The sequence below is a fragment of the Monodelphis domestica genome, chromosome 2 (assembly GCF_027887165.1).
Source record: "Monodelphis domestica isolate mMonDom1 chromosome 2, mMonDom1.pri, whole genome shotgun sequence".
NCBI classification, from domain to species: Eukaryota; Metazoa; Chordata; class Mammalia; order Didelphimorphia; family Didelphidae; genus Monodelphis; species Monodelphis domestica.
Window position 1 is genome coordinate 327,460,988 of NC_077228.1, and position 26,521 is coordinate 327,487,508.

The following is a 26,521-nucleotide window of genomic DNA, read 5'->3' on the forward strand; positions in this document are numbered from 1 at the left end:
TCAGGATTATTGTGTCTCAAAGATAGAAATTGCAATAAAGTGTTTCAAAGCTTTATTTTTTTTTTACAGCAGCTTCATAGCAATAAAATAAAACAGTTAAAGCTATAGTTAAGTCAAATCAATAAGTATTTATTAAGAACTCATAACAAAGCAAGTACATGTCTAAGCCCATGTTAAACTCTGGGAAACAAAAAAAAAAGCCAAATATAGTCCTTGTTCTCACCAAGTTCACACTTTAATGGTGGAGACATCATCCAAGTGACTATGCACAAAAAAGATACATATGAAGATTATCTTTTATAAATTTATTTAGCTTTCATATTATTTGGTGCAGAAATTTGTGTAATTCTAATCTTTCATCCACAATACATCTTAAGTGTGATGCAAACTGTGCTTTGTACATTTATAATTCACAGATGAAGGTACCAATATTAAGAACTGGGAAAGCTTTCTAGCAAAAGATGAGAATTTAACTGAGACTCTAAGGAAGCCAGGAGGCAGAAATGAGGAGGGAGAGAATTTAGCCATGAAAGACAGGCAGGGGAAACTAAAAGAAAAAACAACAATACATGAAGTCAAGAGATGGAACATCTCGTTTTGAGGAACATCAAGGTATTTTATTGAACACAAAAGTATATTGGTAAGGCAACTAAGTGGCTCGGTGGATAGCCAAGTCTGGAGATGGATGAGTCCTGGGTTCAAATATGGTCTCAGATACTTCCTAGCTATATAAATCTGGTAAGTCACAACCCCAATTGCCTAGCCCTTCTGGCTCTTCTGCCTTGGAATGGATTTTAAAATAGGAGGTAAGATTAAAAAAAGAAAGCATATAAGGGTGAGGGAATAAGGTAGGAATATTCAAGGTTATAGAGAGCTTTAAAAAGCCAAATAGATGGGGCAGCTGGGTAGGTCAGTGGATTGAGAGCCAGGCCTACATGGGAGGTTCTAGGTTCAAATTTGGCCTCCAACACTTCCCAGATGTGTGACTCTGGGCAAGTCACAACCTCCATTGCCCTAGCCCTTACCACTCTTCTGCCTTGGAACCAATACAAAGTACTGATTTCAAGAATGAAGGTAAAGGTTTAAAAAAAAAAAGCCAAATAGAAGATATCCAGTGATCCTGGGGACAATAAGAAACCACTGGAATTAACAGAATGGGTTGGAGGAACAGGATCAGGCTTGATTTTATGAGATCAGATAGAGAAGATGAATTGGAGTAGGGAGTAAATTATGGCAGGGAGACCAAACCAAAGAAGTTGTCAGCAAAGAAAAGGTTGAGATATATACAAGAGATCTTTTGAAAACGGAAAGTAGAAACATAGGACTTGGCTACTGATTGGGAATGGGAGTGAGAAAAGAGTGAGGAGTTAAGGTTGTGAGACTGAGCGCCTGGCAAGCGGGTGGTTAAGTTAAGGAATCTGGGAGAGTTTGGGGAGGAAAGATGAGTTCAGCTTTGGATTTCACATTGAGTTTATCTATGGAGTATCTAGTTTAAGATGTCCAATAGGCAATCAGAGATGCGATAGTCTAGGACAACAGAAAGGTTAGAGCTAGATAAATAGATCAGAGAACTGACTGCTAAGAGATATTGAATATGTGGGAGGTGAGGAGACCTCTAAGTGAAAACAGTAGGCTAGAGCAAGAAGGCTCTATACCTCTTTAAAAAGTTGAGTCTAACAGAAAACTCCCAAATGATTAATGTATTCGGATTTCCCCCCCTTCATTTAAATAATAACCTGATCTTTGGGGGCTAAGGTGCTTCGAATATCAAATCCTCGTTAGAAACAGACTGATCATAGGAGATCAGCAGGTACTTTTCATTTTAGGATTGATGGCACAGAGATCCAGGGAGGCGGAAAGACTGGCCCACAACTGTTTTCACTACACCACGCTGTCTCCCCCAAACACTTTGTAACCTTTGCCTTTTTACTTCCGTCACTAAGAGAAATACATCATTCCCCGCACCCGCTACGGTCCTTAGATTCTTAAGAAGATACTGGCTGCGGAGAACTGGGGAACCAGCATTCCCCGCCTCCCCAGCCCAAGAGCTCTTCCGAGCAGCAGCTGCCCACGCGGCGGCCGGAAGCGCGGAGCTCGGGGGGCTCGCGAAGCAGCTGCGCTGTGAGGCCTGGGCGGCCAGCGCGCGGTGCCTCCCTCCTCCTTTCCCTCCCTCCCTTCCTTTCTTAGTCTGAGCCGGTGCTGGCGCTGCTGCGGAAGCAGCCAGCGGCGGAGGTGTTCGCTGCTGCATCTGAGGGAGGCGGAAGCCCCGGCCCGGGCCTGTGGGGGAGGAGCAGCCGCCCGAGACGAGACCCACCCCGCCTCCACCCCTGCCCACATGGACTGCCCAAGAGGCTGGAGTTGATGCATTGTAACCAAGCGGGGAGAGCCAGTAGTCAGCGGGCGGTGGCGTAGAGGCCCGAGCGAGGGGCCAGGGCTGGGGGGCGACTGAGGGGAGCACGTCGCTTTCGCCACCTCAGCGCAGCTGCTATTCTTGCCTTCGCTGTGGCCATTTTACTGGCCGGCCTAAGGGCACAGACGAATCTCCCGGCCCGAGCGCGCGCAGCTCTCGCGGTCTCTGCCTCCCCGGGGCGCTCGCCTGGGGCCGAGGAAAGGGGGCTTTTCCGGCGGGTTCAGGTGCGGTGGAAGCCGGAGCCAAGCTTGGCCTAGGTGGTATAGCACCACCCGCTGTCGGGGCCGGGGCCCAGGCCACAGAACACGTCTCCTGAGGACGGCGCGTTGGTCGCCTCAGCTTAGCCGGACTGTAGAGGTGTCGGAACCGGTGGCGGGGCTGAGTGGTCGGGCCGGGACCTGCGACGTGGCTGCTGCACTGCCGGGTGGCGCGGCCTCTTTTCCCCTCCCGTTCGGCGCGGTGGAGGTGAAGACGATGATGGAGTAAGGAGGAGACTGTGGCCGTGGCGGCGGCAGTGGTAGTGGTGGTGGAGGAGGAGGAGGAGGAGGAGGAGGAGGAACATGGCGGCCGGCGGCGGCGGCGGCGGCGGCGGCCCCGGCAGCACTGCTCGGGATGGCCGCTTTCTGGAAGGTGGGTGTAAGAGTGTCTCTGTGTGAATGAGTATGTGAATGTGTATCTGTGTGTGAGTGCGTGTATGTGTTTGTGTGGTGAGTGGGCACGGGGAAGTTGGAAGGGAAACGTGGCCTCCGGGGCCCGGGCCCGGGCCTGAGAATGCCACCATCCGCTTCAGCTCCCATCCTTTCCCGAGCTCGATTCCTGCCTATTGAGGAAATGTGTTGGGAGGGTGAGGTAGGCCCAGAATGGGACATTGAGGAGCCTACTGGGCTCGGGGATCTGGGCTCGGGCCTGCTGCCCCCTGGAAGGCCGGCGAGGCCTGGGGGAGGGGAAGGGACACACCGCCTGGCTGCTGGGTGGAGCGGTAGGACTAGCTAGAGAAGGCTCTATTCGATTAGGGGGCGATGTAAGGTTAGAAATTTGGAGAGAAACCATTGGCAATAAAGTTCCATCTTTAGAGTGGACCACCGGCATGAGGGAAGGTAGGATGAGACTGGTTTTCTGGCTTGCTTTATTTTTGATGGAAAGTTTCAGAGTGTTTGGGTTGTGCTAGGGGTAGTTGTTGAAAGGTGGGGGAGGGGAGAGGTGAATTGTTTTGGCAAAATGGGATTTTTTTTGTTTGTTTCTCTCTTGCTTCGGGCCCTGCTTCGTTTCTTTGTGAACTGTCTGGTTCACATTTTTTAATATATGCTTTCTTAAACGAGAAGGGATGGAGGTAACAGAATACAGTCAGAAAATAACTAGCGAAAGTCTCCTTAACAAACTGGCAGTACTTTAACTTTTTAAAGTTGGTTGCCGTGAAAAAATGCTTACAGTAAGTACAATAAGCATTTTGGTTTTTTTATAATCACCCTCTAATTAAATTCATTGTATCTATGGGCTAAGTGACAGAAAATGGTACTTAGTGTTTACTTAGATAATTTGGTTTACACTGATAACTTTTAGATGAGCTAGTTTTCTTTCCCCATTGGTTAAAAAAAAAACTGAAAGTCAACTTCACGATTCATATGGTTTTGTTGTATTTTGTTTTTATTTGCTGAGCCTATCATGAATGATGCTTTTTAAACCAGAGTTACCATTTAAATAAGGGAAGAAATTATTTTTAAGTATATGACGGTGTGAGGGGAGAACACATTATTTTGAACCTTTTTTAAAAAAACTTGACTTCAATTCAACATTAGATTTCAGTTTGTCCACTCAGAATTGAATCATACTAGAATATTAGCCTTTAGAAGAGTAATGAAAGTATCTTCAGGATTTAGAGAAAGCTAATGAATTGTCTTGGTTTAGTTTTCTCTAAGATGTTATTTGGTCAGGTTGGCTATTCAAGAGATCTGAATGTTGGCCAAGTTTTCTCTCTTAAGTCTTTGCTATATGCACATTATGGTGTGTTTTGTGATTGGAGACTTGAATGATAATTTTATGCTGTACCTTGAAACATCAGTATTAAACTTGTGTGCATTATTAGGCATCAGGGTTCTGTAGATACTAATGAATTCTGTGAAGATAACTGACATATAGATTATTCAAGATGTGAATGTTCATGTATGTTAAAGGCAGGAATAAGTAAGAAACAGAATTTTGTGACATAAATCAAAAAACCCAAAGGAATTATTGATGATAATTTTAACTTCACATTAGGTGTTAGTTTTAACTTCTTTCTTAGCCTACTTGATATTACCACCTTTGAGTGAGCAGAAAAAGGGGAAAGGAGAGAATAAATATTTATTAAGTGCCAGGTATTGTGCTAAGCACTTCTATACATTTGATGTGGAATTAGTTTCACCACATCTTTATCTACTGGACCTTATTGGAACTGCTGATATTGAAGAAGAATATTTTAGATTTTTATAGCATTTTTATAAAGAACTTTGACATCACCTCATCTCATTCTTGTAACACTGAGATAAAATAAAGTAAGTATAACTTGGTGGGGAAACCCAAAGAATGGCAATGGGGACAATCACTGGATGGCCAAATGGGATTAGAGACTAAAGCAAACTTTGAAATCTCATAAATATTTTTTAAGTTGTATACACATAAATGATAAGAATTATATGCTTATTGACTATTAACGTAAAAATAGAAGTTTATAAAGTTCTGTTATTGATAGTTACAGTTGTAATAAATTTCCTTAATCATTTCCGCTCCATTTCCAACTATTAGATACCTTGGAAACTTTCTAAGTGAAATAGCTAGGGTAGAAGGAAATTATTAAAATACTCCCACACTCTTTAAGATCATGTTAATAGTATCCTAAAATTGTCTTTTGGATTCTTCCTATTCTTCATTTCATTTGAATTCTTCCTCTTTTGATTCCTTTTGTTTTTTAACATTTACATCAAATTCTATGCTACCTAGAGGTCCTTCCCCTTCTTTCCCTTTTCTTTAGTTCTACTTGTTGATGTTCTTGGGAGCTTCTGTATAAGGCCTATTGTCTTTTTCCTCTTTGTCCTTTCCCTCCCTTAATGTTCTTAAATAATCCCCCTCTTTTTATTCTCTATGGCCCAAAATAAAGATATTTAGAAGTATACTCTTGTTTCTGTTTTCTCGCAGAAATTGCTTCTTGCTTTACCTGTTCTTTATTATGGAATCATATATTTAGAGTTGTCAGGGAACTTTGAGTTTTAAAGTCATTTAGCCCAGCTTTTCCATTTTGCCAGTGAAGACTGAAGTTCAGAAAGAAAGATACTTATTCAAGGTCATTCACCTAAGTGATAGAGCTGAGTCCTCTAACTCCAATTCCAGTACCATGTTATCTTAACTTTGTTGTTGTTCAGTTGCTTAGTTGTGTCTTGACTTTTTGTGACCCTGTGGACCATGGCTATCCATGGGATTTTCTTGGCAAAGGATACTGGAGTGGTTTGCCATTTCCTTCTTCAGTGAATCTGGTGGATCCTTTTGTCAGGCTATCAGAAATTAAGTGACTTGCTCAGGATCACGCGGCTAGGAAGTGCCTGAGACTGGGTTTGAACTCATGTCTTCCTGACTACAAGGCTGAGTGTGCTTAACCAAGGAGCCACAGCTGCAGCTGCAACTGCCTCTGTCCTGCCTCCACACCATCCCCTAATTGCCTCCCCTCCATTAATTCCTGAAGTAATTTCTGTCTTGCAAAGCCTAGTTCATTTCCCTATATTCCTCTGAATAGATGTTACCAGATCAATTTAGTTTAGCATCTTGAAGCATACTTTTGTTTCCTCTTTAATTGTTTCTTCCTCAGGCTTGCCTGTCTTTTTTTTTTGGCGATGTAATTGGAATTTCAGAGTTTGAAAGAATCTTACTCCCTTATACTCATATATTGGAATCTGAACTCTGATTCAAAGATCTTTTCAAAAGAGATGATTACAGCCCATTCAGGCCAGTCTGGTTTCTTTCAACATTGGGGTAGTGGAACTCTGGCTTATACACTTGTATTCCCTTACTCTGATCAATTTACCAGGCCATTTTCTCTTCTTGTCATACAATTCCTTGATGTCCTCAACTTTGGTTCTTTAGAGTCCCTCATTAGTTATGTATTGCAATGACTTCATACCAACCATACACCTCTTCATCACTTTCTATGTGACTCAGATTTTTAGTTTAAATGTTTCATATCTCACTTCTCAATAACAATAGTAAAAATGCATGTTAGTATTGAAAAGATGGACCTTTGCTTTTTCAATGTTTGTGGGGTCTGTAGGAGAATTTTGCAATTTCCCCCAAAGTAATCCAACCAGCTTTTCTCCTTTTTTTCAGTTTGGACTCAGATCTTTCTTTCTGTACTGCTTATTCCAGATATACACATTATTAGATAGGCTTTATAAGTTTTCTATTCAGATACATGTAGAAATCTAAGCAATAGATAGTCTTCTTCTACTTGGTCTTTCCTTTGGGAATGTTCAGGCCAGACTCTTAGTGTTATTGATCTCCACCTGGAGGCTTTGCATTGGCCTCCTAATATCACCTTTATTTTACAAATGAGGAAACTGGCCCATAAGAGTAAAAAGAATTATTCAGAGTCATATGTATATCACTGACAAATTCTGGATCTGGAAATAGTTTTTTAACTTCCAGATTGTTCTTGATCTTGGGAAGTTTATGTTAATGACATCTTATCCTTAATCCAAACCCTGAAACTGCTTTTTATTCAGTTTTGTCTTGACTCCTTGTGCTTTTTGAAAGAAAGGCAACAATCATTCTGAGAATTCTGGACTAAAAGTCAGAAATAATTGGATTTAGATCCTAGCTATGACATTTATAAATTTTTTAAGCATTTATGAGTCATTTAACCCTTATAGAGTCTTAGTTTCCTCTATGGCTGTGATGGCAAACCTATAGTACACATGTCAAAAAGGGCAGGCAGAGCCCTCTCTGTGGGCACAGGAGCTGTCACACACCAGAGTTGGTTACTAGAAAGGCAGAGGGACTTGGGAGAGCTACTCCCTTCCCCCTCTCCACTACACTGAGGACATTTTTTCACTTCACCTATCCTTCTGCTCAGCAGCCCAACTTCCTCCCCTGTCTGGGGTAAGAGAGGGGGAGAGGGAGTGGCATGAGGTCTGAGGTGGTGGGGCATGAAGGTTAGCCATCACTGCTCAATGGACATGCTATTGACAGTATTGCTCAGGATTTTTATAAGGATAAAATGAAATATTATATAAACTACTTTGAAAACACTGCAGTACCATGTAAATGTCAACTATTCTTTTTTCCAGCCCTAAGACCTTTTTAGGCATCAAATATCACCTCTGTCCAGCTCTGATTTTTGCTTTTCCAGATCAAGGCAAATAAATAAGCATTTATCAAGCACTTACTATGTTCCTGTCTAAGACTACCATTTCTCTCAGTGTCACCATTATTCATGGAGTTTTCCTGTTTTAAAGTTATTGGAAGGCTGTCATATGTGGAAGAGAAATTGAACTCTGCACTACCCTCCCACCCCCAAAAGGAGAAATAGATGGAAGTAGCAGAAAGAAAGATTTAGAAAGACTCAAGGAAGAATTTTTGGACAGAGTTATCTCAGTTTAATAATCTGATTAAGGAGGTAATGGATTTACTCTATTCAGAGATCTTCAAGACTTTTTCATGCTGCCTCCTATTTTCTACTAACTCATACATCTTGTTTTGAGTCTCTTGATATTTGGTAGCTATAGAAATTGAGACACAGGTTATATTACATTCTTGATTTCACATAGGAAGTTTGTGACTAAGTCAGGACTAGAACCTGGGTTGACTTATGTTTTTTCTGCATTATTTTTCCTTATCCAAAAAATAAATTTTAACAAGAGTAGAAATATAAGACTGTCACTAAAGGGGGGTAAAGTGAATTATAGTCAACCATTGTCATTAACTTTCATATAGTGATTGAATGAAATAAACTTACTGAAATGCTACTCAGTTAAAAGTTGCAAGTGTGATTTTTTTTTTCAGAATCACGTGGACAATGAGAGCCAAGAATGCATTTGGGAAATTGCATAGTATTTTCAATAATATCAAACCAGTATTCCAAGGGAAATCATTAAGGAAATGTATGATAGGAAAAAAGATGATTTGTTGATCATATGGCAGCCAGGAGGGAATATAGATGAATAACCATATATTGCATTCACTAAATGTAAAAGATGTAGAGGAGGGCCTCCAGCACCTTGGATAGATCCTCTCTAAAGGCTCTATGTGAGAATATGGTCTAGAAGAATCTCACAGGGTAAAAAGGCATAAATAAGTTGTGATCTGAAAGAATGACAACTACTTACCGAGATGAAGTCACAGATTCATTTAAAGGAGTATTAAGCTGACTAGAAGGCTGTATCCAAGAACCTTAAAATCTTTTAGTCATAGGTTATATATTAATTCCACTTCTACCTCATACATTGGCATGGTACACTATCTCACTTAATAATCCCCATAATAATGATGTGAGATAGGCAAAGTCTTGTCCCTATTTTACAGATGAGGAATTAAAGTCCAAAAAACATCGAGTACCTTGTAGAAGAGGACATATAGCTGGCCTAGTGGATGGAGTGTCTGGCCTGGAATGAGGAAGATTCATCTTCCTAAATTAAAATTTGACCTCAAGCACTTACTAGCTCTGTGACCCTGGGCAAGTCACTTAACCCTGTTTGTCTTAGCTGTAAAATGAGCTGGAGAAGGGAATGGCAAGCCTCTCTTCAGTATCTTTGCTAAGAAAACCCCAAATGGGGTCACTGAGGGGTCAGACATGACTGAAACCACAGAAAAACAACTATATAGAAATTGTATATAGAAAGGTCAAATGGATAGGAAGCAAATTCAGTCACTTTACCTCTGGTACTCAAGTTTCCATATTTGTAAAATGATACGGTTGGGTTCAAATGACCTGAGGTCCTTTCCAGGCATTTTATTATATCCTTATAATAAAGAGCAGGTGTAGCAAAACAACAGGGGTGGGGGGGAACTTTTTTACTCCCGAAATTGTTACCTTCAGCATGGACCTTCTTTGGGTATCCATAGCTGTTCTTCCTTTATTTTCTTTTGTATTATTTCTAATTCCTTAAAAGATTAAATTCTTATTTTTCTCAGGAGGCAGTGTGACTTAGTGAAAAGAGTTGAAAAGTGTCAAAAATTTAGGTTCAAATCCTACTTCTGACATCAGCAACGTGACTGTGGCCAATTTACTTAATCATTCTGAGCCTTAGTTCTCCCATTTGTAAAATGGGGATTATTTTATCTTTAATACCTCCCTTATACTTTGTCATTGGACTCAAATATAATCATGTATGTAGGTCACTTTTGTAAACTTTGAAGTGATTTCTAAATGTTACTATTATTTCCATGAGGTACATCAGGACCAAGGTGGTGATTCAACTTTCTGATGAGGAGAAAGGTTTATGTTGTAATATCTTTTCCATTTTTCATCTATTTGCCATCCTAGTCTCGAATTGCCCTGGATATGATCTGGCATTGGATTTCCATCCTTTCTGTGGACTCATTTTCCTGCCACCTCTATGAAATCATTATTTCTTAATCTTTTATTGTCCTCTGTAAACTTTTACAAATACGTTTATATTCTAAATTAATTTGTGGATGGTAGCTTGGTTGCCATATTTCTTCACAAGAGTATCAATAATAACTCACTAATATTTCAGATCTCACTGCAGTGTTTGACTTGTATCAGTTAAATTTCCTTAGGAAATGGTGATTGTCTCTAGTCAGTATTTGTTTTTATCCATTTCCCATTTTTTTAGTGTTGAAAATTGTTTTTAAATAGGCCAGATTGTAGCCATTATAGTTACACATTGTATCATTCATCTAATTCACAGATGCTAAAAGTTGAGGGTTGAAAGGAACCTCAGCAACTATCTAGTATAACCCCATACACTGACAAAATCCTCATTTTGTTCACTTATTTTGCATTTATTTTGGTCTGAGGGAAATTGAAAACAGCTATACATAGACAGGTCTAAATTATTTTATAAATGAATTTTATCAAACATTTAAAATAAAATTAATAATATAGATGAGCAGTTGGAAAGAACCCCATAAATCAACTAGTCTTCTTACAGTTGAGGACATTTGAGACTCCGACCCAAGAGTGTTGACTTGCCCAGAGTCATAGCTAGAAAAGAAAATAGTATCCTGGATTTGAACCCAAGTCATAACTCCACATATAACACTTGCCATTGTACCATTCTGCATAAATTTAGGGAAAAGATCATCTACTAAACAAAGGTGGTTCAGATTCCCAAATCAGGAAATTGTAGAGAAAGAAAATTACAGTCCACTATCACTAATGAATATTGATATGATAAATAACATACCAGCAAAGCAATTATAGTATCTTAACCAAAAATTAATTCATTGTGACCAAGTTTGATTCATATCAACAATGTAAGGAAAGTTCAAAATTAGAAAATCAACTGGCATTAATCATATTAATGGAAAAACAAAACAATTATAATAATCGATACAGAAAAATCTTCAATAAAATATAAAACATTAAATGCTTAAACATGGAAACAAAAGAACCTTGCCTTAACATGATATCAAGATTTATTTATGTAAAACCAAGTACTAATATTCTTTATAGTGGTGAAACACTGGGAACTTCCCAGTTAGATCAGAAGCAAAGCAAGGTTGCCCATTGTCATTGTTATTTAATATATTACTATAGCTTACTAAGACAAAAATAAAGAGGAAAGTATGTATTGTGTGAAGAGAGAACTAAAAATCTATATTTTGAGTTAATCAAGAACTTAAAATACCCCTACTTAACACTGAGTAAATCACTAACAGAAAAATTTCTCAACCACAATGGCCACAAGTACATTGAAAGGCTGTGATTGGTTCCTGTGAACAGGGGGAGAGATAGGAAGTGACATGGAAAAGTGGACATAAAAGGCAAGACCCAAAAGAAGATTTGTTCATTCCTGGTCTTTTGAGAAAGAACTTTCTTGTGGATTGATTCCTTGGCTTTTTGGAGTCACTTCTCATGGGAGTGACTGGAGCTGAAGGAAGAGGCTTGTGTTGGTGGAACCCTTGTTGAAGACACCACTGGGACTTCTGGCTGAAGAGACTACTGGGACTCCTTGTGGAGATAGGGAATTGCCAGGTGATGAGCTGGGTTTATTTTGCCAGCAATTATAGGGTATCTAGCTAGGCAATACTTTCTACTTCTCTCTCTCTCTCTCTCTCTCTCTCTCTCTCTCTCTCTCTCTCTCTCTCTCTCTCACTATATTTATATTAAACTAAATTGTTAAAAGTTACTAACAGCTATTTTGACTTAAGGGTTAATTATTTTTTAAATGGCAGTTTTTTAAGTGTTACATTTATTGGCAACCAATTTTAATTGTTACAGTTGACAAAGTATAGTCAATTCTATTTGTGAAAATAAATGATGCTTTACTTAGAATACCTTAGAATATAAGCTAAAAAGTTAATTAGGACAATAGCTTAAATTCACTGTACTATATATAGTTGGTGGCAAGGTGGTTTAGAGTCAGGGCTTGGATCTAAATAACAGTTCTGACCCATACTGGCTGTTTGATCTTTGAAAGTTAACTTATCTCCCTAGTGACCCTGGCAACATGCTGAGTCTCTTAAGTTGCTGAACAGTTATTGATCTGCATTTGTAGGAGTTTTCTTACAGTGCAACTACAGATTCAAAATCTTTCCCTTATAGCTTCATCAAAACAGCAGGAGAGACAATATATCCACAGAATTTGTTGTCAGTTCTATATAATGCCAATGAAAATCAGGAAGATCTGGGAAAAGCTGAGAACCTAATCAAGATTTTTCTGGGTCGTAAACTGATAGCTCTGTACCCCTGGGCAGGAAGAACTCTAATATGGGCTGGTAAATAGCTAGAGCAGCTGAAGTTTTAGAGAAGTTCCAAGTCTAGTGCCCAACATTGCTTGCACCCCGTGTTAATATATAGCCTTGTTGGGGAAGATGAGATATGCTTGCAGAGCAGGCACTCACTCAGGGAGCTGCTCTTTCCTTATCTTCCCAGCACCCAAGGACATTTTTTTTGCATGCTTCACCCCTCTGTCCAGCCACCCAAAGCAAGCACTTTCTCCCTTAGCTCTATCCAGTAATGAGAGGTCTAAAGGGTTCACCAACTCCACTATAAAGGATTATAGGCTTCTTTTCAAGAGACAGTAAAGTGTAATTTCAGAAAATTATATTTAAATATTTTGAGATGATAAGATTGAATTCCAAGGGCAGCTGTGGATTGAGAGCAGGGCCTAGAGATGAGAGGTCCCAGATTCAAATCTGGTCTCAGACACTTCCCAGCTGTGTGTCCCTGGGCAAGTCACTTAACCCCCATTGCCTAGCCCTTACTACTCTTCTGCCTTGGAACCAATACAAAGTATTGACTCCAAGATGGAAGGTAGGGGTTAAAAAAAAAAAAGATTGAATTCCAACTATTTGGTTCTATGATTTAATTGTATAAATAACTTGATGCCAATAACTAAATACTAATTTACTAAATAACTTGATGGAATTTTTTTTAATTTTATTTTTTTGCTTACAATACTCACTTTGTTTCCCTCCCTCCCCTCTGCCCACCTTTCCCACAGCCGACACCCAATTTCATTGGCTATTACTTTGATGGAATGTCTTAAACCCTAGTATAAGATATGGCATTCACTCTCAAGGAATTTACAATAGATGAGAGACCACTTACATAAATGATGGACAATCCTGCTTAGATTTCCTTCTTCAACTTGATATTACACACAGATTTTGGCTTTGAGGAAACATTTAAATAATCATTTAAGAAAAAAACATAGCTAGAAAAGTGATAGGCTTACCAGAAAAATCCTGTGATGCACTTCAAAGACAAAACTCAATTTAACAAGTATTTATTGAATGCCCGCTACATACCGGTAACTATGCAAAGCACTGGAAATTCAAAGACAACAGATGAAAAAATTTACCTTCGAGGAGTTGACATTCTTTTAAAATACAATTTTGATAAACTTGTTTTTTACATGACCTACATTTCCGATAATATTCCTTCAATTTCTCTTCCCAAAGACTATCTCATATAACAAATATTAATAGAGGAGAGGGGGAAATTTCCTTAAAGATAGTTTTCTACCTTTGCAAAGAAGTGGGATAATGCCTTCTCAATTGTCTCAGTTGAAGCCAAGCTTGATCATTATTTTTGTATTGGTATTTTATGGCTAATTATATCTTTAATGAGATTATCAGAAGTTACTGGAATGTTGGTAATCTAGCCTGACTGGGAGGCAGGTCAATGGGATTTCCAGTGGTATCCTTAGTACCCTATTAAGTTGTGACTGTTGGTCTTGATGGCTGTAGCCCATACAAAAGTAAGAGTCTTGCTGCATCAGTAGACCTGTGACCACCTTCTCCAAAGATTTCTTCTATCCACAAGGCTAGATTCCTGGTTGGCCTGTCTAAAAGAGAGGTAGGTCAATCACTTGAGCATTTGTTTAAAACTGTAAGAGAGGAAAGTCGGATCAGCATGCAAGAAAAGCAACTGGAGCTGGGGAGGAGCAAGAGAAGACAGAGAATTCTGGGAAAGAACAGAAGAGCTAAGAAGATTCAAAGCAGTTACTTCACTTCTCTTTGGGAACTCCTTCAGAGAGCTTGGTCTAAGAGAACCTCTGAGCCTTGATCATCCTTCAGTGAATCCAGTAGAAGATAACAGGAGTAGATAGGACTTTTATCATAAAGCTATCCACCCAAAGAATTTATCTAGGACAGATAGAAGTCAGGACAGAAGACAGGACCCTCTGGGTCAGTTGTGGAAGCTGTCCTGACTTCTATCTGTCCTAAATATGAAATTCAAAGGACTACTTTAGGGGATAGAGAGTCCTCATTTTCCTCTGCATCAGCTCCTGGAGGTTCTTCTAGTTCAGTGGTTCTCAACCTTTCTAATGCTGTGACCCTGCAATACAGTTCCTCATGTTGCAGAGACCCCAAACCAAAAAATTATTTTGGTGGCTACTTCAAAACTGTAATTTTGCTACAATTATGATTTGGAATGTAAACACCTGATATGCATTATGTATTCTCATTGCTACAAATCAAACATAATTTAAACACAGTGATTAAACACAAAAACAATATTTAATTATATGTTGAGAAATATTAATCCAGCAGGAGGCAGCCTGAGCACTGGGGCAGAAGGTAAGTCCTGCCTGGGGAGGGGGTCCGCAGAAGCTGTCATCTCCCTCCAGCTCCAACTGAGGCTTCACTTTGCTGGGGTCACTCGGCTCCACTCCAGGAGTTATCTGTTCTAGGACTCATTCTTAACCCCTCTGGAGCCAGTGCCCGCATGCTCTCTCTGGGTCTCTGTTTGAGTCCGGCAACAGGGTAAATCCATTGCCCCTCATAGGGGGAGGGTTGCTGATAGGTAACTAATATTAGTACAATGTGTGGGCAGCAGGGTCCCCGTTCTTTCCGAGATCTTGCTGTTGTAAGGTGGCGTGATTTCTCAGCAGCTAAAGCCATCGGAAATATGTATTTTTCGATGGCTTTAGGCGACCCACAGGTTGAGAACCGCTGTTCTAGTTCATGTGGAAATCCTCCAGTTCATCATTCCTTACAGCACAATAGTATTCCATTGCCATCATATATCACAGTTTGTTCAGCCATTCCCCATTAGAGGGACACCCCCTTATTTTCCCATTTTTTGCCACCGTCAAGAGCGAGGCTATGAATATTTTTGTACAAACATTTTCCATTATTATGTCTTTAGGGTACAAACCTAGTAGTGATATTGCTGGATCAAGGGATATATGTAGAATTTTTTTTTTAAGCCCATACCTTCCATCTTAGAATCAATACTGGGTAATGGTTCCAAGACAGAAGAGTGGTAAGGGCTAGGCAATGGGAGTTGTAACTTGCCCAGACTTATACAAGTTCCCTCCTTTTCAGTTTCCTTTTCTTGATTCTTATCTGTCTGGCTCTAACCTTAGGTGTCCCATCAGGTTCTTGTCCTATTGAAATTTATTTAGAAATGTCTTTTTTTTTTTTAACTTGGAAAAATTTATTTAATGTAGAATATTTTTCCATGGTTACAAGATTCATGTTCTTTCCTTCCCCTCTTTCCTCCCCCTTCCCATAGCTGACACACAATTCCACTGGGTTTTACATTTGTCATTGATCAACATCTATTTCTGTATCATTGATATTTGCACTAGGGTGATGATTTAGAGTCTACATCCCAATATCCCGAGATCAAGTAGTTGTTTTTCTTCTCTGTTTCTACTCCCACAGTTCTTTCTCTGGATGTGGATAGCATCTCTTCTTTTAAGTCCCTCAGAATTGTCCTAGATCATTGCATTGCTGCTAGTAGAGAAGTCCATTACATTCGATTATACCACAGTATATCAGTCTGTGCGTATAATGTTCTCTTGGTTCTGCTCTTTCACTCTGCATCAATTCCTGGAGGTCATTCCAGTTCACATGGAATTCCTCCAGTTTATTATTCCTTTGAGCACAATAGTATACCATCACTAACACATAGTACAATTTTGTTCAGCCATTTCCCCAATCGGAGGGCATCCCCTCATTTTCCTTTTTTTTTTTGCCACCACAAAGAGTGTGGCTATAAATATTTTTGTGCAAGCCTTTTCCTTATGATCTCTTTGGAGTATAAACCCAGCAGTGGTATGGCTGGATCAAAGGGCAGGCAGTCTTTTAGTGCCCTTTGGGCATAGTTCCAAATTGCTATCCAGAATGGTTAGATCAATTCACAACTCCACTAGCAATGCATTAACGTCCCAATTTTGCCACTCCCCCCCCCCCCCCCCCCATTTATTACTTTCCTTTGCTTTCATGTTAGCCAATCTGCTAGGGATGAGGTGGTACCTCAGTTATTTTGATTTGCATTTCTCTGATTATAAGATATTTAGAACACTTTTTATGTCATTTTCCTTTTGTCATCTCTATTAGTCTGAAAGCTGTGAGGTAAGACTAGCATTATTTTAATATGTATTTTTCTAGCTATCAGTAATTTGAAGCATTTTTTCTTATGCTTCTTGATAGTTTGCCAGTCTTCTTCTGAGACTTCCTTGTTCATATCCTAGTTGAATTGGATCTCTGTCTATTTTTGGTACCAGACCTTTATGAAAGAAACTTGCTGAAAATATTTTTTCCTACAATTAATGGTTTCTCTTTTTAATTTTGCCTCAATTTTTTGTTCAGAAGCTTTTAAAATTTTATCTACTACTAGATCTCTCATTAGTGTGAATCAATGAATCCTGTGAATTGGTTGCATATATTAAAGTTCATACTATTCTAAGTTAAAATTATGAAAATATGTCAATCGATTCTAGCCTAATGATTACAGAGTTGGACTATGAACAACCATTTTTCTTAATCACTACTAGTTATAAGTAAAATTGTATATTTTATCTTCTGTGATAATCTATTGTTTGATTATATATATACTTCCATCCATGTGTACAAGTTACATGCCTCCTTGCTATCTTAATTTGTTTATGCATATCTTTTTATATATAATTTACGTATCTATTTGGAAATTGCTTTGGTATATTGTGTGAGATGTTCCAAACTTCATTTCTGCCAGTTTTCCTAGAAATCTTTAATGAATAGTAAAATCTTAGTAGTTAGGAGTCCAAGTTTTATCTAGCACTATATACTAATTTATTTCTGTATATTGTGTACCTGATCTGTTCCATTGATTAATTTTTTTTCTTTTTAGCCAATACCAAAGAGTTTTGATGATTATTCCTTTGTGGTATAATTTGAGATCAGGTACTGCTAGTCTCCTTTCTTTATCACCCCTCCTCAAATTTTCCCTTATGAATCTTGATCTTTTTTTTCTTTGAGATGAATTTCGTTAAACATTTTCTAGTTCTATAAAATAAGTCCTTGGAAGTTTAATAGGTTTGGCACTAAATGACTAATTTGAGTAGTAGAATCATCTTTATTATTGGTGTAACGTATCCAATAGCAATTAATTTTTCTTCAGTTATTTGTTTCTTTAGAGTATTTTGTACTTGAATGTGTATATAAATATGCATTATTTTTCTTTGTGGGCTTGGTAGGTATATTCCCAAGTATTTTATACATTTATTTGTATTTTCTGGAGTTCTTATGAATGAAATTCCTATTTCCTTTTTAAATAGTATTCAGAAAACCTGATAAGTTATTGTTTCAATTAATTTTATTTGAATTTTCAAGTTTCTCTAAGCCAACAGTTCTCATTGTTTTAGTCTTAGAAATACTTTACATTCATAATTAATGAAGATTTGTATTTACTGTATTCTAAGTTAAAATTGATGAAATTTTAGAGTTTCTTTTAAAAATAATAAATCCACTATAAGTTAATGTAAGTAAAATTTTTATTAAACAGCAGTATTTTCCAGAACAAATATTTACTGTTGTTTTACATATTTTAGCAAACATGTCACGCTTAATATTAAAATGTTGAATTTCTTAACCAGCTTCTGTATTCAATGTGTTATGTTTTGGTTGAAGTATTATAAAGAAAATTGGCTGCTCAGCCAAGTAGTTGGTAAAAAGAGAGGAGTATTTTCATGGGCAAATAATATCACAGTGTTGTCATCAGTAGTTTTGACTTTGTAGACCCTCTGGGAAGTCTCTGATGCACTAAAACAGTGATAGTGAACCTTTTAGAGACTGCATGTCATGCAACACCCCCAGGATCCACGTGCCATGCCCTGCCCCCTCTGAGCACCTCCGAGCACCTCCCCTTACCCTCTTACTCCCCACAGGTGAATAAGCACTCACATTGGGCTGTTGGCCAGAGGGGTGGGGGATGTGAAAAAAATGTCATCAGGCACAGTAGAGAAGGGGGAAGGGAACAGCTCCACCTGAGTCCCTCTGCCTTTCTAGTAACAGAGGGAGCGTGGTTGGCATGCCCACAGAGAGCACTCTGCATGTCATCATTGACACCCATCCATAGGTTCATCATCACTGTTCTAAAGCATATCATTTGCAAAGAGTGATGTAATTGTTTCATCTTATGCTTATTTCCCCAAATCATTTTTCTCATCATAGCTAGTTAGCATTTTTTAGCAGCATATCAAATAATTGTAATGATAATAAATATCTTTGCTTTATCCTGATCTTATTGGAGAAATATCTTAACATTTATTTCTCCATTACATATAATCATGTGCCCTCATTCTATTTATCATATTAAAGAAAGGTCCATTTATTTTTATATTCTATATTCTATTCTTTTTGGTGTTTTTCACAGAAATTAGTGTTCTGTTTTATCAAAAGATTTTTTTTCAGCATCATTCAATCAATCACTACACATTTTTTATTAAGCATATATTTTGTGCTATGCCCTAGAGATAGTAATACAATAAAAGTCTCTAATCTCTAGTTTACATTCTAATGAGGAAGACAATAAAGGTGTATATACACCTTTATTGTCTTGTTTTATTTATATATATACACACATACAGTTGTATACAAAAATATATAAATAAGTACAAAGAAACTGCAAAGTAATTTAGGAGAGAGGATAGAATGCATTAGCAGCTGGGGAGGAATCAGGCAAGATAGAAGATGGTACTTTGAAAAAAGTGATTATATGATGCAGAACGACATAAAGGAATAAATTCTATATTCCTCCCCTCAATTTTTGTCTTCTTAGAGCAGTTTATCTAGATTTTGTTCATCCACTAAGCCCCAGTGTTTTATATATGAACTCATTGTGGGGTACTTAGCATGGGCTTCCACAGTATTATAGTCCCTTTCTCAGAACCTGCTTTGGGTTGACTCACTAGAGAGAAGTATGCATCACCATGTTGTCATTGTTCACATGCTCCCAGGTTTTAGGGGGTAATTGTATTGTGGGGAGGAATGGTCTTTCTGTATGTCACTGTGGTTTCTGAGCTATTTATTTTTTGCACATTTCTTTCTGGTTGTAATAGATTTACATGGTCTTCACTTGGTTTCTTGAACTGCAGTGTTCAAGATTTTTTATATTTTTAAGTAATGGTTTTAGGGGAATCTAGTGGACTTTTTCTTTCTTTCTTTTCTTTCTTTTTTTTTTTGGTTACAGTTAACAAGCCTTTATTTTCTCTATTCTCCCTTCTTCCCTCCCTACCTCAAAAAAAGAACTAAGCCCTTGTTGCAAGTATTCTTATCTCATTTTGCATACATCATCTATCAGAAAGTGGGTAGCATTCTTTATCATTATTGTTGTTCAGTTGCCCATGTCTGATTCTTCATAACCCCATTTGGAGTTTTCTTGGTAAAATATTGAAGTAGTTTGCCATTTCTTTCTCCAGCTCATTTTATAGATGAGGACTGAAGAGAACAGCATTAAGTGATTTGCCCAGGTTCACATAGCTAGAACATGTCTGAATCAGATTGGAACTTGGTCTTTCTTACTCTAAGCTCAGTACTCTATCCACTGAGCAACCTACTTTTTTTTTTTTTATCATAATTGTTCCTCTGCAGTTGTGATTGGTCATTGCTCTTTCAAAATTGAGCCTTTACAATGTTATAGAAATTATTCATTCCTTATTCTGCTTACTTCATTCTGCCTTTTTTATGCCAGTCGTCCCAGGTTTCTTGGAATGTTTAGTGTTTACATAGGTTTTTAAGGTTTTCAAAGTGCTTTTTATTATCTCATTTGATTTTAACAACTATTCTTAGAGGTAGGTCCTGTTATCTCCATTCTATAGATGAGGAAATTTAAGATTGAATGACAGTTGTGATTTGCTGAGGGTCACCCAGAGAGGGAGTTTTTGAGTCAATATTTGAACTCGATTTTTCAGAATCCATTTCAGGGTTCTCTGTTGCTTCACATATCTGCCTCTTTGAAACTATCTCCTGTATCATTTTTTGCATCTCCATAGTATCTATTCATGTACCATAATTTGTTCAACCATTCCCCAGTTGATGGAGTCTTCCATATTTTCTAGTTCTTTGCCATTAACAAAATGGACCATTATAAATATTTTCACATGTGTGAGTCCTTTTCCTCTTTGATCTTTGGTATATAGGTCTGATAATGGTGTCACTGTCAAAGGGTTATTATTAACACAGAATAGTGTGGGGTGGGGCACAATTCCAAATTATTTCCAAAATTGCTATACTAACCAATGTGTCTTTTTTCCTGTAATCCTTCCTATATTTCTCTCTTTTTCCCCCCCTCTTGTCAGTTTTGTCCATCTGTTGGGTGTAATTGAGATCAAATCTCAGTTGCTTTAATCATTATTTCTCTAATTATTGGTGATTCGGAGCATTTTAAAAACATAGCTATTGCTACAGACTTCTTAAAAAATTAACTATGCATCTAATTATTGGAAGAGTAAGTAGAAAGTTATATTTATTCAAAATTATAAAACCAAATTTTTTCTTAATTTTGGGTCTTATATGAACAGGTTAGGAGATGTGAGTTATGTAAGAAATTTTATGTCATACTTGACCAGTTTTGTAGAAAGTATAATTTTGGTCATCCTTATGAAGTTAGAGGTTCACTCTTGTTGTTTGCTCATTTTTCCTATCTAATTATAGGTAGGCTCTGTTTTCTGGGAAGTTGGGGTACATTCTTAAACTTCAGTCCTTGCTTGATGTTATTCCCAGTTTATTTTCTGGGTCTGAGGGCTGAGAACTCTGGGAGCCGCCTCTCTCTGCTGACTCAATTGACCCTTGATGCTGATGGCTTAAGGACTTGCCTCAGGTTTTGGCATAGGTTTTTGATCTCACTATGACCTTGATCAGGTCAGGGGCTTATCAAATTCTAGCCCTAGGTTTAAACTGAAGTTTCTGGTCCTCCTATGTACTTTATCCAAACAGGTACACCCTTGATTGCCCTGTTTAGGGTCTCTGCCCTGAACTTTAGGCAGAAGGATCAGTACTTATTACTGTCAGCCACCCCAAATTGTGCCCTTATCCTAAGCCCAGACTGGAAATCCTGGCTTCCCTCTGGGCCCACTTCAGCCCAGATTGTCCTTGGCTGGGATCTTTGGACTTCTCCAAAGATTTGAAATTTCAAGGGGTGTGGATTGGCTTGTACCACTATTTGCCTAGGCAGGATCTTAGGGCCTGAATGTTGGGTTGGGCTTAAGTTCCAGAACTGGGACTGCAGATAGGGTGGGGGAAGATGGTTTGTTCTTCCTTGCTACCTCCTTCTTCTGACTCTGGTTTTCTCTCACCCCAGGTCCCCAGATGATCTCTACCTTTTAGGTTTTTCTTTTCTTGAAAGTTGTTTCACTCAGTCTCCTTGTTGGTTCTTTCACTCCTTTATTTGCTTTATGGTGATATTTTAATCTTGGTCAGAGAGGACATGGAGTTGCTGTCGTTTACTCCTCCATCTTGGCTCTGCCCCCAGAAAACCCTAAAGGTTCATTCTTGAAGACTCTATCAGCTGAGTCCAAGATCTGGCAAGTCCTACCAAATTGGATAGGTTCTGAGTCTGGACATTCAGGGTGTTTCTATTCTTGAGGAGCCGGATTACTTAAGTTCATTTATTTATTTAAAATGTATATTTTCACAATTACATAGAATAACAATTTCCAACATGCGAAATTATAAGATCCAAATTGTCTCCCTCCCTTCCTTCTCCCTCCAGGACATAGTCAGCACTTTGATCTGGGTTATACATGTATTATCATGCAAAGCTTACTTCCATATTGATCATTGTTATAAGAGAATAGTCATATAGAACCAAAACCTCCAAATAAAAGCAGGTTGCTTTATGTTTAAAGAAGTTCATCATTAGAATGTTGACTCTTCTTTTTTGTTTTTGGTCACAACAAAGTAGCTATGCTAAAGTGGACATTTATAAAACACTGCCAATAGAAAAAATAATCTCACAAATTAAGTCACTGGTTTAACTGATCTGATAAATAGGAACTCTTTTATATGAAGTCTTTAAGAAAGCTTTTCTTAAAGGGAGGTGCTTATAGTTTGAGGAAACAAATAAATGAAACACTAAAGAAAGACTGGCCCATTTTAGCCAACTTTAAAAAAAAAAACAAATTTTCCTCCCCAAATTTCTTTTTCCTTCATATTTTGTATAAAAGAGAATGGGAAGGGAAATGGCTAAAATATAACCAAACAGGAGGGGAAAGGAAGAAAGGACCTGGAAAAGCACACAGTGATTTCACATTTGTTTGTTCTATTCTTTTAAGGATTTATTTCAATTTATTTTCATTTCAGCTTTGGCTAGATCACAGTTCAAGAAAGATGGAGGATTTAAAAATAATTGGAGCTTCGATGATACAGAAGAAAGTGAAGGAGATGCAGAAAAAGAGTAAGGATATTTTTCTTGGACTTTTTGAAAGAAAATGTTTTAAATATAAGTTTGTGGCTTTTCCTATTCAGTATTAAAAAAAATAATTTTCCTTTAGACATGTATTTCATGAAACATGTACTATTTCTGAAGCTAATTTAATTTTTAAGGAGAAACGGTTGACATTCTACCAGGTAATTTGGAACTGTGCCCAAAGAGCTTTAAAAGAATACATATCCTTTGATCCAGCAATACCACTACTAGGTTTGTACCCTAAGGACATAATAATGGAAAATGTTTTACAGAAATATTCATAGCCTCGCTCTTTGTGATGGCAAAAAATTGGAAAATGAAGGGGTGTCCTTCCCCATTAGAGAATGGGGAATGGCTGAACAAATTGTGGTATATGATGGTGATGGAATACTATTGTGATATAAGGAATGATGAACTAGAGGATTTCCATATAAACTAGAAGAACCTACAGGAACTGATGCAGAGTGAAATGAGCAGAACCAGGAGAACATTGTACACAGAAAGTAAAACATTGTGGAACAATACAAATGAAATGAACTTTGCTAACACAAGACAATCCCAAGGGACTTATGAGAAAGAATGCTATCTACATTAAGAGAAAGAACTGTGGGAATAGAAACATAGAAGAAAACCAAATGACTTATCATTTGTTTATATGTATATATGATTTGGGGTTTTGGTTTTAAAAGATTTCTCCATTGCAAAAATGAATAATATGGAAATAGGTATAAGTGATAACATTTGTATAACCCAGTGGAAGTGTTTATTGGATCTGGGAGTGGGGGGAGGGGAAGAAAATAAAGTATGTAAACATGGAAAATATTTTTAAAAATTAAAAAAGAAAAAAGAATAAAAGGTTGATTGCCTTTCTGGAGGGCATCTATATGGGAGAGAGAGGGTGAGGACATTGTGGATAGTGGTTGAAAGAAAAAACCAAAAACAAAATTATAGCAGGAAAAGAGCATCAGTGAAGTGTTTATTAAAAATGTACAGAAAAAAACAAGTTTAAAAGAGACTTAGTCTGGACAATTTTGACATTAATATGTTAAATATAATATTTATTTTAAAATTACAAGGACCAGAAGTTGAGTTTCACAATTACTTTTTTCTGTTCTTTATTTATTGAAAAATATATGAAAAATTAATTCAAACACATTCTTTTAGTACAATTCTGTTTAAACTCTGTCTGCCTCCATCAGTAGGAAGTTGACCTGAAGTTGTCTAATATGAAGAGTTTTGTTAAATGTTATTAAAAGTTTTTCAGTTTAGATTGTGGCCAGTTTTATTGTTCATGCTATTTTTAATGCCAGTTATGTGAAGAAATGTTTACTGTTTTAAAAAATTCCAGGCACTCAATTAATAAAAAAAAATAGGGGTTTTCAGTCAGAGTATAATAGAAAAATGTACATCATGGCTTTTATGACATACATATATCTGTGTTGCTGCTAAGAGTCTTGTTTTAAAATAGTTCATTTTTATATATAATTTTCCCATATGGAAATACTGAACTTATAGAGAAAAGATACTAAGATAACCAGAGGCCTATTTCTTACATCGGAATTTTTATATGTAGCTGAGAGGGTAAGGAAGATTTTGAATTGATATTTGAGGAATCCTGATACCTAAATCTATTGACTCACTGTGTGACAACTATATATTATTTTGAGGTGACTTGACTGAACAAATATGGATTTTGGTTTCTCACCGTAAGTTAGAGGAAGGTCATTTTATAGCAGAAACCTTTCTTTGGAGCAGTAGGATAAGTTCCTTTTTGAGAAGTAAAATAATTTATTGAGTTACACAAAGTGCACAGATGTGGTATGGGAGAAAGTACAATAGGTCTCTAATCAGGAAACAGCTATTTTAATCTTAGCTTTCGTACATATGTGTCCTCTGACTTCAGGCTAATGACTACCTTTTTGGAAATTCATTTTTCTTGTCATGTAATTTGAGGCATTTGAATTAGATTAGTTCTATCTAAATGGTAATAGTCCTATTCAGTATTCTTGGTCAGGCTTCTTTTATGAGAATGAGATAAGTTAAGAGAAACAATTTAACATGGGGAATTTGCACTAAAAATTTTTCACATTCCGCTAAGTTGGAAAAAGGCTTTGCTTGAAGATTGTGGATCTATATAACATTGGTCAATTCATTTTGCTGCCCTCATTTTACTTATAAAATGAGGGGATTGAACAAGACAACCTTTTAAGGTCCCTTTGAGCTCTAAATCTGACTACCTAAGATTTTTTTCCTGTGGTATGCTAGAATTTCAAGTTGGAAACTGTGAGGTCCTGGTTACAGCTCATGTCTACTCCTTGAGAACTAGTCTAATATTTGATTGTAGCAAGCCTTGGAAGAAATAAAAATTTTATAATGATCCTCACTCATCATTTCCTTATCATTTTTATTTTTACAACAAGGATGTCAGAAAAAGGGAGAAGGGAGTGCTAAGACTTGCACAATATTTAGATGTCTTTGAACATTTATTCTTGGTACTCTATAAATTTGAGATTCTAAATTCAGGAGACGTGAGCCTAAATTCTGCCTTTGATGCTTATCTACATGATCTTGGGTATTTAAAAGTTATTTAAAACCATTCCGACCCTCATTTACCTCATCATCAAATGTAGGCTGTAGACTAAATGGCTCCTGAGGATTATATATATTATATATATATGTGTGTATATATATGTATATAAATGTAGGTATGGTATATATACGTAATATATTATATACCATACCTACAGTAATCCTGTTAACCTTCCATGTGGAGATACTGCTGGAGGAACCGAATCATATTAACTTTTACCTTTTTGCTGTTATGTGAGACCAGAACAATGCTGCATTAAATGGAAGGATGGCCATAGATTGTTCTTGGAGAGGAGATAAGAGAGTGACATGCAAAGGTAAAAGAAAACATCCACTGAATGAATGGTCACCTGATATTGTACTAATTTTTGAACTTTTCCAAAAAAGACCACTATTGTGAAAGGAATTTTTTTCTTCCCTTTTTCTATTTTGAGTTAATTTATCAAGAACTTAAAATACCCCTACTTCATATAGTCACTCACTAGAAAAAAATTTCATACCCCCAAAAGGCCACAAGCATTGCCCCCCTCCCCCTGGCAAATTTGGAATTGTGATTGGTTCCCATGAAGTGGGAAATAAATGAAAGAGGTAGAAAATATCACTTAGGGGGAAAATGCCCTAAATTTTAATCTGAGTGTCTCCAAACCATGAATGCGAATCTCACCAGAATCCAAAATCCTAATTAGGAAGCTGAAATCTGAAGAGCCAGGAGAAGCTGAAAATCCACTGCTCTTGCCCCACCTAAGTGCCAACCTAGAGAGTCCTCACCCAAGAGCCAAGGAAGGCATCAATCTTCTCCTTGGTCTTGCCTTTTATAGTCCTTTTTCCACATCACTTCCTAGGAACCAGTTGCAGTCTCCCACTTTATATAGCATAGTTTGTTTATCCATTTCCCAATCAGTGGACATCTGCTTAGTTTCTTTACTATTACAAAAAGTGCTCCTCTAAATATTTTGGTATATGTAGGATTTCTTATCAGAACCTCAGTGGGGTGGGATATAAGTTCAGAGTCCCTTGTTCAAAGGGTATGGAAGTTTTAGTCACTTGATTTTTACTGTGTATTGGTTCCAAGGCAGAAGAGTGGTAAGGGCTAGGCAATGGGGGTCAAGTGACTTGCCCAGAGTCACTCAGCTGAGAAGTGTCTGAGGTCAGATTTGAACCTAGGACCTCCCGTGTCTAGACCTGGCTCT

The 26,521-nt window shown here is 37.7% G+C and overlaps 1 protein-coding gene across 3 annotated transcripts in view; it reads left to right on the top strand.

Moving 5' to 3' along the window:
- Positions 1-1,920: 1,920 nt before the first annotated feature.
- Positions 1,921-26,521, top strand: part of SENP6 (SUMO specific peptidase 6) — a 122,997-nt gene continuing 98,396 nt past the window's right edge. Inside the window, exons 1-2 of one of the 3 annotated variants that reach the window (XM_056818511.1) lie at positions 1,921-3,040; positions 22,637-22,730. In XM_056818511.1, the coding sequence (XP_056674489.1) occupies positions 2,971-3,040; positions 22,637-22,730 (164 nt within the window). In that variant the 5' untranslated portion in view covers positions 1,921-2,970. The remainder of the gene's footprint in view (positions 3,041-22,636; positions 22,731-26,521) is intronic. The other 2 variants (XM_056818513.1, XM_056818512.1) reach the window with 2 other exon arrangements.